Source organism: Rhinoderma darwinii, chromosome 1 (genome assembly GCF_050947455.1).
Source record: "Rhinoderma darwinii isolate aRhiDar2 chromosome 1, aRhiDar2.hap1, whole genome shotgun sequence".
In the NCBI taxonomy this organism is placed as follows: domain Eukaryota; kingdom Metazoa; phylum Chordata; class Amphibia; order Anura; family Rhinodermatidae; genus Rhinoderma; species Rhinoderma darwinii.
In genome coordinates, this window is record NC_134687.1 from 518,009,440 (window position 1) to 518,023,693 (window position 14,254).

The 14,254-nt window shown below is 44.4% G+C and overlaps 1 protein-coding gene across 3 annotated transcripts in view; it reads left to right on the plus strand.

The window, feature by feature from the left end:
• Positions 1–4,117: 4,117 nt before the first annotated feature.
• LOC142659973 (colorectal mutant cancer protein) overlaps positions 4,118–14,254 on the plus strand; it is a 271,048-nt gene continuing 260,911 nt past the window's right edge. For all 3 annotated transcript variants that reach the window (XM_075836625.1, XM_075836622.1, XM_075836638.1), the window contains exon 1: positions 4,118–4,425. Coding sequence is in view for 2 of the 3 variants with exons in the window: in XM_075836622.1 (XP_075692737.1) it covers positions 4,375–4,425 (51 nt within the window). In the remaining variant the exon portion in view is untranslated. The remainder of the gene's footprint in view (positions 4,426–14,254) is intronic.

The window sequence follows — 14,254 nt, forward strand, 5'->3', positions numbered from 1 at the left end:
TCCCAGCATTGAGAAAAACGCAGCAAAATCCGCACAGTTTTCTGCAGTAAAAAACGCAGGCAATGGTGCGTTTTTTCCGCAGCGGAATTTCTGCCAGTTGCTGCAGCAATTCCGCTACGTGTGGACAAGCCCTAAGGAATAATAATATTTTCGCACCTAAGGCTAAGTTCACATCTGCGTTGGTGTCCCGTTCTGACGTTCTGTCAGAGGTTTCCGTCAGAACGGGACCCTGAGCAGACGCAAACTGAGCCCGTTTCCTTTTTCATCACCATTGATTTCAATGGTGACTGATCTGGTGCCCATGGTTTCCGTTTGTGTCTGTTGTGCATCGGACCCGTCGTTTTGCCGGAAGCAATAGCGTAGTCAACTACTCTGTCTGTTCAGGGTCCCGTTCTGACGTAAGCCTCCGAAGGAACGTCAGAACGGGACCCCAACGCAGATGTGAATGAAGCCTAATCCAGAGAGAAGTTTTACTGTGGAAGTAAATATTTAGGAATGAATTTGTTATTTTTAAACGGGTTTCTTTTTATTTCTATTTTTATTAACAGCCATAATATTTTATCAGGGTGAAGGAGCAGGAGAGTAGATCTCTGGTGACTTTAGTTTACACAGAGAATCTCTGAAACCATCCTCTTAGGGAATATGATGCACTGTGGTTTATATAATGTCACTCTGCTACTACATTATTCACTATCTGTGCACTTCAATAATAAATTGGGAGCAGATGTATATTTTGCAGATTCTTGAAAATGTTTCTCCTATTAAATAAACATAGGGTGATCTACAAGTTGTCTAATGGTTACACAAGTATTTATGTAATTGTTTAATATGCAGCACATGTCATTGTACAACTCAGAACGGGCCACAACTGTTAGGTCACTTATTTGATCCCTTAGGTCTTCCATTGCCGACACATCTGACGCCAAATACTTTTTAAGATCAACCCCTTGCATCAGAAGTTTTGCTTTTATGAAATACACAGCAAGATTGTCACAAACAAATACACAGTAAACAGTGAGGTCCCTGTTCTTCCCAAACCTCTGTCCCTACCTACTTGTACGACCCGACCTAAACGACGACGCACAACTGGGCGGCATTCCCTATACTATTACCAGTGAAACTGACAAACGGATAAGACAGAGACCGTATGAAATAAAGGGTCACCTGGGAAGTACACGGAGGGAGAGGCAGGGCAATTGCGCCACGGACTAGTCCGGGCGCAAAAGGCGGAGTCAGGCAGGGTCAAACCGGGAGAGTGCGGAAAAAACAAAAGGCAGAAGGCAAAAAAAAGTCAGGAGTCCAGCCGAGGTCAGGTCACAAAGGAGTCAAAATGCAAGTCGCTCAGGGGAGTCTGAAACAACGGAAAGCACCAGGCAAGGAAACTCTAATTACAGACAAAGGTCTACTAATAGCACAAAAGCTCTGTATCCAAGTTTAGCCAAGAGATATGGATACTAAACAGAGGATATCGCTCTCAAAACGATATTGAAAATGAGTATTTCCCACTAAACCCACTTAAAGGGCCACTAAACTGTCTGTGCAGTTGAATGCAATTTGTAAGCTGGGGAGAGGTTGACTGTAGTGTTCTCTAATAAGATTACTGACAAAGTTCAGAAAAAGTCCCCGTCCCCCCTCTTGATCACTACTCCATTATCTCCATTTGTTAGAAGCATTAAAAACATTTCCATACAAACATGTGGATGATATTCAGCAGCGCTTTTTATATTCCAGAATCACTAAATAAAGCCTGTTGGCTTTCACATACTACAAAACAAAGAAGCCTACAATGTCCCCAGAATATGGCACTAGAATGCTCGCACCACTGATAGAAGAGCAGTGGACTGTCCGAGCTTTCCTTCTCATGTGCTGTCCGCATGGAGCGGCAAACCGCACTGTCAACTACAGCACACGGATGTTGTCAGTGGTTTTCACGCACCCATAGATTTCAATGGGCGACTAGGTGCGTGAAATACACCAATATAGGACATGCAGTGAGTTTCACGCAACGGACACTCGCTGCGTGAATAGTCCCATTGAAAACAATGGGTCCATGTGCTGTGAGTTATTTCAACTAAGGTTGTCACGATACCAGAATTTGGACTTCGATACCGATACTTCGTGTAGTATTGCGATACTCGATACCAAAACGATACTTTGCCAACAATAATAATTGAAAAAAAAAGTTCTTCCATTTTCTGATGTGAGGCACGTGGCGTGATGAATTTTGAACCTCCATGTGCCCCACATTAATAGTAATTAACCCTGTCATAATGGACAACATTGGGTTAATGTGTGTGAGGTACATGATTGGGTTAATTACTATTAATGTGTGCTCATGGAGGTTCAAAATTCATAATACCTCGTGCCTCACATTAATAAGTGAAAAAGCAGTTTTCAATTTTATTTTATAACCGTGTACACATCATAAATGACACTGAATTTGTTATTACGGTAGCGACGATACCGAATATGTGTATTTTATGTATTGAGACTTATTTGAATGTTTATTGTAAAACGTGTGTTTTTTTTATTTAACATTACTTTTTTTTTTTACTTTTTTTTTAAAAAACTTTAATGTACTGATAGTACACAGGGAGTTGTTAGGACATACCTAAGTACGTATGCCCTAACAGGAAATATGGTAAGACATATTGTCTTCCCATATATGGTATGTCCCTCGATCACGTCACAGGGATTCCCTGTGAGGTGATCCAAAGGGCATCCCCCTTCTCATTTACCCCTTGAATGCTGCGGTCAGCTTTGATCGCAGCATTCAAGGGAATAACGGCGGAGACCAGAGGTTTCTCTGATCTCCGCCGTTAGAGCGGGGCTGCGGCTGTGTAATACAGTCATTGGCCCGCTCCTGACAATAAGTGCGTGCACGTGATCAGCATGAGGTGATGCGGCCGGCGCTGCACTAATGAGCGGCGGCGCAGGCACTGAAGAGAGTACATATGGGTGTTTTGTAGTGTTCTCCCGCCATGTTCTGTCTTCAGTGTTGCCGCTCATTATTGCATTGCTGGTCGCATCACATCATGCTGACCACGCGCGCACACACTTGTCAGGACGCTGTATTACACAGCCGCAGCCCCGCTCTAACTACATTCATGTATTACTATACTTAAGAGGCTCTGTCACCAGATTATAAGTGCCCTATCTCCTACATAATCTGATTGGCGCTGTAATGTAGATAACAGCAGTGGTTTTTATTTTGAAAAACGATAATTTTTGACAAAGTTATGAACAATTTTAGATTTATGCTATTTAGTTTCTTAATAGACAACTGGGCGTGTTTTTACTTTTTAGCAACTGGGTGTTGTACAGAGGAGTGTATGAGGCCGACCAATCAGTGACCAATCAGTGACATACACAGTGGGATTGTGCAGTCAAAGAAGCTGGGCTGGAACAATGAGCAGTGTAGGACACTGATTGGTCACTGATTGGTCACTGATTGGTCAGCGTCATACACTCCTCTGTACAACACCCAGTCTGTAAAAAGTAAAAACACGCCCAGTTGTCTATTAAGAAAGTCATTAGATGGGTAGGAAGGAGATTAGATGGGTAGGAAGGAGATTAGATGGATAGGAAGGAGATTAGGTAGGTGGGTACGAGATTCGGTAGGTAGGTGGGTACGAGATTCGGTAGGTAGATAGGAGATTCGGTAGGTAGGTGGGTACGAGATTCGGTAGGTAGATAGGAGATTCGGTAGGTAGGTGGGTACGAGATTCGGTAGGTAGGTGGGTACGAGATTCGGTAGGAGATTCGGTGGGTACGAGATTCGGTAGGTAGGTGGGTACGAGATTCGGTAGGAGATTCGGTAGGTAGGAGATTCGGTAGGTAGGAGATTCGGTAGGTAGGTGGGTACGAGATTCGGTAGGTAGGAGATTAGATGGATAGACTGCCTTCAATGTGATGTGTACATATCCATATAGTGTCTGTCACCCAACTTGTCAGAAGAGCACAGGAGGAGTACTCGCTGAAGTCTTGTCATACTGTAGAAATAGAGAAGATGTTGACTACATATGGTTGGAGGTACGTGCACTGGAGGACCCCTGACCTGCCAGTGTATGCAGCCCCCTCCCCTGTGTCCCGGCTCCAGCACCGCCCCTCGTTACACGGCGCAGCAGGCAGACAGCTGCTTCTCCTCACACAGCCACACACACGGCTGGGAAAGTTTCCTCACACCGTCTCCTGCCATCACTGTGCCCGGGGTCGTGACATTGTACATGGAGCCGGCCTCGTCCTGTCACTGCTGAGTTGTGCGGGGCCGGAGCAGGGGATGTGCGCGGCTCGTGCAGGAGCTCTCCCATGTGTGTGCCATAGCGGCAGGAAGTCTGGCTGCAGACAAGCACCTCCGCTCCACAGGCTGCAGCCATGAACGCCGGGCTGGGACTTACCTATGGGGACGAGGTGGACATCAGTGAGGTAAGTCGGCTGGCCTGTCCACACGTCTCTTACGTGGAGCTCAGGCGTCCTAACTCTAGTTTCTGCATCTATGTTCTCCATCCAGTGGCGATCTCTACCCCAGTCACACCATGTCTGCTTGTCACTAGTGCTACAGTTCTTTATATAATGAGTAATGTCACAGGGGAAAAGGGTTTCCAGCATAATATTATTGCAGGTCCTGATATTGGAAGCTTTGATTGTGGCCAAATACATTGGCAGTAGCCACCTTAAAGGACTTGTACCCAATCTAGTGTATTGCATTTATTACACACAGTGCCGATTCTCCTCAATGTACTCTATGTAATGACCATCTGTAAGAGAAGATCTGAGGTGTCACAGGTACATCTTCACCTGGAGGGAACCCGCTGTCAGTGGACGGGATCCATGTACCGCAACGTCTGACTGTGGACCCAGGATCTGCTCCATGAGACCATATAGAACAGACACATTGTATAGTAGCCGTGTTCATGGCTTTCTACCTACCATTCAATGCACTGACAGATCTGTAAATCCAATAATACATTGTAGGGTGGCCACAGACATGAACTCCCGGTCTTTGTGTTTGACTTGCATTAGACCATATTGGATAGTGTTCTCTTTATGGGGGAAGGGTAAAGGAAGTTGATGCCTTGGGGAAGTTTCTCTTTTCTTGTGTTTCTCTGTGCAGCTTCATCTTGTGGGTTGTTTGGTTGAGTCTCTATCTCCAGCTCCACCAGGTTTTACTTGATCTCCTTGGTTATGATTAAACATGAAATGTAATAAATGAAAGCCGGATCGGTGATCGTGTGTCCACAATGTGCCCAAGTGGCTCCACGTAGTTCACAATAATCCTCACTACTCCTGTACTAGACGTGTATGGAATATGAAGACTTGTATATCTGTGTAGTACCAAGACTTCATTAGTGGAAGTGTGGACTATTAACCGTTACAAGTCTGCAGCCCCAGAAAGTTCCTAGAAGATGTCAAATAATTCCAGGCTTTGTCGTCTACTTATTATGTGGCCGCAGGGAAGCTCTGCTCGTGATATCAGGGTCTGATCCGGTCTTCAGTCTCCGACAAATCACTGGATAACCTTGACAGTCCTGTTTAGTAGACCACAAAGCTCTAACGTGGTCTTATCAGGTGTGCCAAGACTTGACACTGGCTGGGATACCCGAAAGCTTTGCAGAGCTGGCAGTTGTACCAGTTGATGTATGCGTACGATTAATGGTAACTTGCTGGTCGTCTGACACTTGAACCATGGAAGTGTCATCATTTGCTCAAGGTCACAGAGAGTGCGTGCTTGGATCTAGGGATGTCACGATACCAGAATTTGGACTTCGATGCCGATACTTTGTTTAGTATTGCGATTTCAATACTTTGCCAACAGTAATAATAACGCGCATCCATTTTCTGATGTGAGGTGCGCGGTGTGAAGAATTTAACCTCCATGTGCCTCACATTAATAGTAATTAACCCCATCATGTTTCTCAGTCTTAATGGGTTAATGTGTAAGGTACATGATGGGGTTAATTACTATTAATGTGCGGCACATTCAAAATTCATCGCACCTCGTGCCCCACAATAAGTGATAGAAAGCCGTTTTTATTTTTATTTTTTTACAGCGTACACATCATAAATGATGCAAAAAATTTGTTGTGCCGGTTATTACGGCTGCGCCAATACCGAATATGTGTATATTTTATGTATTGAGACTTATTTTAATGTTTATTGTAAAAAGGTGTATGTGTATTTTTTTAATTTAACATTACTTTATTTTTTAAACTTTAATGTACTGGCCTATATCTATATTACAGTACATTAGCCTGTGTACAGATAGTGCACAGGCAGTTGTTAGGATTATACCTAACTATGCCCTAACAGGAAATATGGTAGGACAGCCCTGGGGTCCTTCAATGGACGCTGGGCTGTCTGCCCATATATGGTATGTCGGATGTCCCCCAATCGCCCGACGCGATCCAAGGGGCACCCCCCTCCCTTCTCATTTTCTCCTGGATGCTGCAGTCCGCTGTGATCGCAGCATTCATGGGAATAACAGCGGAGATGAGAGGTTTCTCTGATTTCCGCCAGCGGGGCTGCGGCTGTGTAATACAGCCATTGCCCCGCTCCTGACAATAAGTGCACGCGCGTTCAGCATGAGGTGATGCGGCCGGCGCTGCACTAATGAGCGGCGGTTCAGGCACTGAAGACAGAACATGGGGGTGTTTTGTAGTGCGCCCGCCATGTTCTGTTTTCAGTGCCGCCGCTCATTAGTGCAGCGCTGGCCGCATCGCATCATCCTGACCGCGCACACTTGTTATCAGGACTCCGGAGCGGGGCAATGGCTGAATTACACAGCTGCAGCCCCGCTCTCATACATTCATGTTTTCCTATACTAAGCTGTGCGACCGCAGCCCCGCTCTCATACATTCATGTGTCCCTATACTTAGCTGTGCGGCCGCATAGCTAAGTATCGAAATATTTGAAATAACGGTATCGAACCGTTTGGGGATGCAGAGTATCGAAACCGTATCGAAGTTTCGATGCATCGTGCATCCCTACTTGGATCTGTGCTGGAAACGAACCCTATGATTTAGTCACCCCACGGTAACATGAGTGTCCTGCTGGCTGGAATAAGGAATCGCTACATTACAGAGTTTTTTGCAGGAGGAAAATTCAGCCTCAAAATTCCGTTTGGGATTTTGAGGCAGATTTTGACCTTCCTGCACGGCGTTTGCCGCGTTTTTCGCCGCGTTTTCGGCTCGCGCCCATTGAGTGCTACAGGCAAAAAACTCAACCAAATACGCTTTCTCTGCCTCCTATTGATGGCAATGGGAGGTCATAGGCGTAACCGCGCGAAGATAGGGCATGTCCCTTCTTTCTCCCGCGAGGCGTTTTTACCGCTTGCGGGACAAAACCGACCCTTCCTCCCATTGAAATCAATGGGAGGCATTTTCGACCGGTTTTTGACGACTTCTCCGGAGCGGTTTCCGTGCCAAAAAGCTTGTCAAAATACTCTGTGTGAACAGGGCCTTAAGACTAGGATTACACGGCGTCTTTGGCCGCAACACCAGAGTTCGCTGTGTTATTGCAGTGTCACACTGTCTGCATCATAGTACTGAAAGTAAATGTAGCTGCGTGACAAGTTTTGGATTTCTTGCGATTGTAGTGTCGCGGTAACCTGCAGGTCGCAACTCGGCCGCATTTACTTTACTGCGATGCAACCAGCGCAACACTGATCTTTGGCTGTGCAACCTGTGTTGCGGCCATTCGTCGTGTAGTATTAGGCCGAATTCAGAGGAATGTAGAGTACGTCCGTGTGATGGCCGTTAAAACAACGGACGTCACACGGACGCATGAATTTAAATTCTGTTTCAACAGACCGCATGGAAGGTCTGAGGAAAAATAGAACATGTCCTATTTTCTTCCATTTTCACGGATCCCTCCATAGACTCATGTCTATGGGGATTCTTGAAAACTGAACCCACATGGGGGCATCTAGGATGTGAAAAAGTGAATCTGGCCTTAGTTTAAGGCAGGTGATTTACAAATTTTATTTCCCGCTGTCATGTGTCACTAAAACTCCCATACAACAAATCTGTGCTGACTGCAGATTTGGAACAATTGCATACCAATTGCAATCCTATTAAAGTGAATGGGAAATTTGATAGCCTCACAATTTTTGCCATTCAAGCTCAAGGGGAGAAAAGAAGTGCAAGATTTTTTTTAGAAACTTTTAAAAGATATACTTATATATATATTAAGACATTCTGTGACGACCTCCTTTATGTTCTCATTAAGAGGTTAATATTTATAATTCTGTATCCAGCCGAGCAGTAATCCAGTTCACACTCCTCCTCGCATCCATCTCTGTTCAGGCTGCAATGTTGGGGGCGTTGGACTGTATTTGCTGGCTTGTTAGGGTATGTTCACACGGCTTATTTACGGACGTAATTCGGGCGTTTTACGCCTCGATTTACGTCCGAAAATGCGCCTCGATAGCGTTGGCAAACATCTGCCCATTGAAAGCAATGGGCTGACGTTTGTCTGTTCACACGAGGCGTATATTTACGCGTCGCATCAAAAGACGGCGCGTAAATAGACGCCCGCGCCAAAGAAATGTCATGTCACTTCTTCAGACGTAAAACCAGCTCCAGTTACGTCCGTAAGGGACGCGGCGTTCAAGCGCCTGCACATGCCGTTACGGCTGAAATGACGGGGCTGTTTTCTCCTGGAAACAGCCCCGTAATTTCGGCCGTTACAGACGCTGCCGTGTGAACATACCCTTAGTCAAATCAGTAGTTATTGTACAACTTGTATATTGCACACATATGAACGCAGTATATTAAAATATATATTTTGTGAATTTGTATAAAGAACAATTACCCAATTTACTTCTATCATCAAAAGCACTCTCTTTGGTGTCCCGTACTTTCCCTAGTTCTCCAAAGACTGTGAACAGCAGCCTGGATTCTGCTAATAGATTTGCAGCACAGTGGCATCCAAGTATTTTATTACTAACCCCTTGGAGACACAGCCAATTTTTATTTTGTCGTTTTTGTTTTTCTATCAACGCATTCCAAGAGCCATAGCTTTTTTATTTTTCTGTCGGTCTAGCCATTTGAGGGCTTGTTTTTTGCGTGATAAGTTGTCGTTTTTACTCATATTATATGATGTACCGGGAAACTGAAAAAACAAAACATGGGGTGGTATCGGGGGGAAAAACTTGATTCCTGCATTGTTTTTTTAGGTTTTGCTTTTCTGTAGTTCACCATGCGGTAAAATCGCCATGTTAACTTATTCTGTGGGTCAATACGATTATGAAAATAACAAATAAATGTGTGTGTGTGTGTGTGTGTGTGTGTGTGTACGTACGTGTATATGTGTGTTTTTTCAGGATGTACTACTTTTACAAAGAAAAAAATATTTGTTAAAAATTAGTGTCACCATATTCTGAGAGCCATTCAATAGTCCTCTGGCTGCCATGGCAACCGATCGGCAATCTGCCATTTTGTTGTGGAAGAACAGAGGTAGCCCACTCTCTCTGTCGAACTGCTCCAATGCAGCAGTTGCTATCCTCCCGGTGATTGTTTACATGCGGGTATCATGTGACCATTGCAGCTGGTCAGCGGGTTCAGCGGTCATGTGCTGTATTGCTGACATTATGCCAGAAATACGATTCGTCCCGATGAGCCCTCTAATTACGTATTACTGGCGCAAGTGCCGGCCAGACCGTGGGTCTATTGACCTGAAGTTCCTGAACATCGATCCCTGTAATGCTGTCAGTTCAGGTCATTAGACCCGTAATCGGGCCGAGACTTTAGGCCATAATGATGCTGTCCGTTCGTCCTTAGACCAGCAAACGGCTGCAGAATTTTGTCCATAATATGCTCATGTGAAAGTGGCCTAAGATTATAGTCCATTCCACAGAGCAAAATAATCATTTCAGAGAATGAGCCCCCCAATCCCACCACAGTTTTTTTTGCTTCAACCGTCCCAGTGTACCTGCAATGTTTTCTCTGTTTTTTTGTTTTTTTTTGTAACAACTTTTCATCTTCTTTAAAATTTGTCATTCCCCCTTTTTCGCTTGAGAAAGTGTTTCTGTATATGCCGCTGTTCTTTGATCTGCTGCAAAAAGGAAGGCACTAACGCTGCTGTACCGGAATCCTTGCCTGTGACGTGCGAGTGCTTGCTGAAGGTACAAGCGAATGCGCACCCACTGCAAATATTAAGTATTTCTAAAAACCAAAGGATGAAGGTCTGTCTTTTTTTTTTTTTTTGTCCTTTTTAATTTTGGCAACGTTTATATTCATATTGGCAACATTGAACCTTCGTTATCATGAATGGTAAAGAAGATTAAGGGTATGTGCACACGTAGTGACCAAAAACGTCTGAAAATTCGGAGCTGTTTTCAAGGGAAAAACAGCCCTTGATTTTCAGATGTTTTTTGAGCAACTCGCGTTTTTCGCGGGGTTTTTTACGTTCGTTTTTGGAGCTGTTTTCATTGTAGTCTATGAGAAAACGGCTCCAACGGCAGTCATTTTACGCGTCGTCGTTTGACAGGTCGTCGGCAAACCCATTTAAATGAATGGGCAGATGTTTGCCGACGTATTGGAGCCGTATTTTCAGACGTAAAACGAGGCATAATACGCCCGCGTTTACGTCTGAAAATAGGTCGAGTGAACCCAGCCTAAGGGTGTATTGAGATGTTGAGGTGCGGTTGAAACCGCAAGAGTTTTTACTGAGATTTGATGCATTTTTTGAAGGCGCTTTTTTTTTTTTTTTATCGCAACCACTCAAAAAAATGCATCATGGTAAACTTGCATGCGGTTTTCAGACTTGTTTTTTGATGCAGCTTCAACCACACCTGAACCGCAACATCTGAATACACCGTAAGGCTGGGTTCACACGGAGTATTTTGACAAGTTTTTGGGCGTGGAAACTGCTCCGCAAATCTCGCAAAAAATGTCCGAAAATGCCTCCCATTGATTTAAATGGAAGGCGGGGGCGGTTTTCTCCCGCGAGCGGTAAAACTAGCTTGCGGGAGAAAGGGACATGCCCTATCTTGGCGCGATTACGCCTCTGACCTCCCAATGACATCAATGGGAGGCAGAGAAAGCGTATTTCGCTGCGTTTTATGCCCGCGGCGCTCAATGGCCGCAGGCGAAAAACGGCGCAAAGATCAGCGTGCAGGCAGAGGAAAATCTGCCTCAAACTTCCAAACGGAATTTTGAGGCAGATTTTCCGCCTGCAAAAAACTCGGTGTGAACCCAGCCTTAGGCCCTGTTCACACAGTTTTTTGGCGCTGATTATAACCCGGTAACTGCGTCTGAATCGGCGCCAAAAAATGGCCTCCATTGATTTCAATAGGAGACAGTCATTTTGTTTTTGTTACTGGGCGGCTTTTGGCCGCTCGCGGGAAAAATAAAAAGACGTCATGTCCTGAGCCCATACAGGGCCTAAAAGCTGTTTATGAGAAGTAATTTCAGTGCCAGGATACGTTATTTGCCACAAAGGTTCATATAAGAGGGGCTGCTAGAGACTCTTTTAGTGTCCTATTCAGCACACTCACACTGTTGTGTATTTCAAACTAAAATTAAGAAACGGAAATGAAATTTTAAATGATTGACTATTTGTATATTTCTTTCTTGGATGGAGGAGCTTGTAGTGAGAGGATACTCCGATTATGAAGACATTGCTTGGGATTGATGTAAATGTGTATGACAATATACAATACTTGGATATCCAGCAGCACAACCAGCAATGGAGATTGAACAACAGTATCCCAACTTAATGGGGACTGCACGCAGGGAAGTATCCCCGGTCCAAAAGAGAGCACTAATCCATATAGGGAAAAGGGACCGCAGCTCTCAAAGTAGAACATTTTTTCTTTAATTCATCAAAACATGGACATGCAACGTTTCAACCCTGTCAAAAGACCCTGACCGGGTCGAAACGTTGCATGTCCATGTTTTGATGAATTAAAGAAAAAAAAATGTTCTACTTTGAGACTTGTGGTCTCTTTTCTCTATATGACAATATACACTCCACAAGGGTCGTCCACATGTAACGGAATTGCTGCAGAAACTGGCAGGATTTTCGTTGTGGAAAAACAGCACCATTTCCTGCGTGTTGTTTTTTACTGTAGAAAACGGTGCGTACTTTGCTGCATTTTTCTCAATGTTGGGAGATGGAGACATCTATGAAAAACGCAGCAATTCAGTCCACTTTCCGCATCAGGAATTGACATGTTGCGGGATGAAAAATACGCACCGCAGGTCAATTTCTGGTCGGAAATTTTTCCTCAGCGTGTGGGTGAGATTTGTTAAATATCACCCACTTTGCTGCTACTGTATTCTGCTTATTTTCCATCCGCAATTCTGGATGGATAATGCGCAGCAATTCCGCTAGACAAGCCCCCAATACTCTCCAGAAACCCAGCATTTCAGGGGTGTGCTGTGGAATTGTACGTAATAGTAAAGAGTGTATGACTTGTGTAACTGCATACTGGAGGAATGGAGTTCTGTGCCTTCTATCAGCTATTCAGATCAGGTAGACCGTGTAACAAGCGGATCCCGAGCACATGTACGGTGTATACGTGACTACAAGCCTCCAACAAATGGCCAAAAAATAGTTCTATCTTGTAAAATCAATAGCATTTGAAAAGGTGGATGACGTTCTTTGAAAGTGTGATGTGTTTAGAAAACTGCAGGTCTCAGGAGGCAGCGCTTACCGTTGTCATTAGAATTCACACGGATTGTGATCTGCATTTTGAACACCTCAGAACACAGCAACAGAATATGTCTGCATAAAGGATCTGGAAGAGTAAAATCCGAGGCGGTGGAAATGACGATAAAATGGTATTGAGTGTATAGCATAGCGTTGAGTGTATATAGATCACTTTCAGCATACTCGTGTTTAATATTTAATTGTAATTCATTATAAAAAGGACAGTAAGGCTGGGTTCACACGACCATGTTACGTCCATAATGTACGCAACGTATTTCGGCCAGAAGACCCGGACCGAACACACTGCAGGGGGCCGGGCTCCCAGCATCATAGTTATATACGACGCTAGGAGTCCCTGCCTCTGTGTGGAACTACTGTCCCGTACTGTAATCATGATTCCAGGGAGAGGCAGGGACTCCTAGCATCGTACATAAGTATGATGTTAGGAGCCCGGCCCCCTGCAGTGTGTTCGGTCCGGGTCTTCTGGCCGAAATACGTTCCGTACATTACGGACGTAACATGGTCGTGTGAACCCAGCCTAAGTGTTCTAATTGGCACAAACACATTCTAGTTCTCTTTAACCTGGAGGTCATGTGTGGTATTTACGACGAGTCATTTACTACAATCCGATTGGCCACTTGTCCGGCTTTAAAAGAAAAAAAAAGCCGGAAACAGATTTTTGCACCACGCATTTCAACACTTGTTGGGCCCCCACTGTGAGTTTGCGTGGCCTACTGCTTTGTGGCTGAGCTGTAGTTACTCCTAGACACTTCTACTTCACAAGTATAGCACTTACAGGTGACCGGGGGAGATCTAGTAGATCAGAAATTTCATGAACTGATAAAGGTTGTATCCTTTGACATTGCACGTTTTAAGGTCACGGAGCTCTCCAGTACGACTCCTACCACTAATGTTTGTCTATGGAGATTACATGGCTGTGCTTGATTTTCGGCACTTTTTTACAATGAGTTGGGCACATATATTTGGCAATAAAATGTATGAAAAAATAAAAAAAACCTTTTTAAAGAAAAAGTGGCAAAAGAAAGGACCTGTGTTAGATATTTGCTATGCAACTCTGCTACGTGTCTCTAGCCGTTCTAATCCGTGGGAAAAATCCGTTTGCAAGATGTACAATTGTTCCTGAATGAAATCTGATCAATAAGACCAAGCGACCGTCAGCAATTCTGAGCATCAAATGTAGCGCTGAACATTACAATAATGTACAACTTTGATATCCAAGTATGGCCTAATTGGATGTTTATCCTGTTACTAGTTGTCCATGTTAGTGCTACGATCTGCTTTCTGGCTGTTTCCATTGGCCGTGAATTTCAGCCCGTGCTGGGCGGCTGTATGTTGCGTCTACTGGCTACTAAACTAAATCTACATAGCTGTGAGGCTAGCCTCCATTATAATAACCTCATTTGTTGCAATGCTATCTAACCTTCCGTGTAGGTGACCGATTGCTTCCAGATGTCATTCCCAAAAGTGCCTCTTGTCATAAGCTGAAACATTTAAGATTTGGTGTGTTTGTGTAGTGTTAGGGTATGTTCACACGGCAGCGTCCGTAACGGCCGAAATTACGGGGCTGTTTTCAGGATGT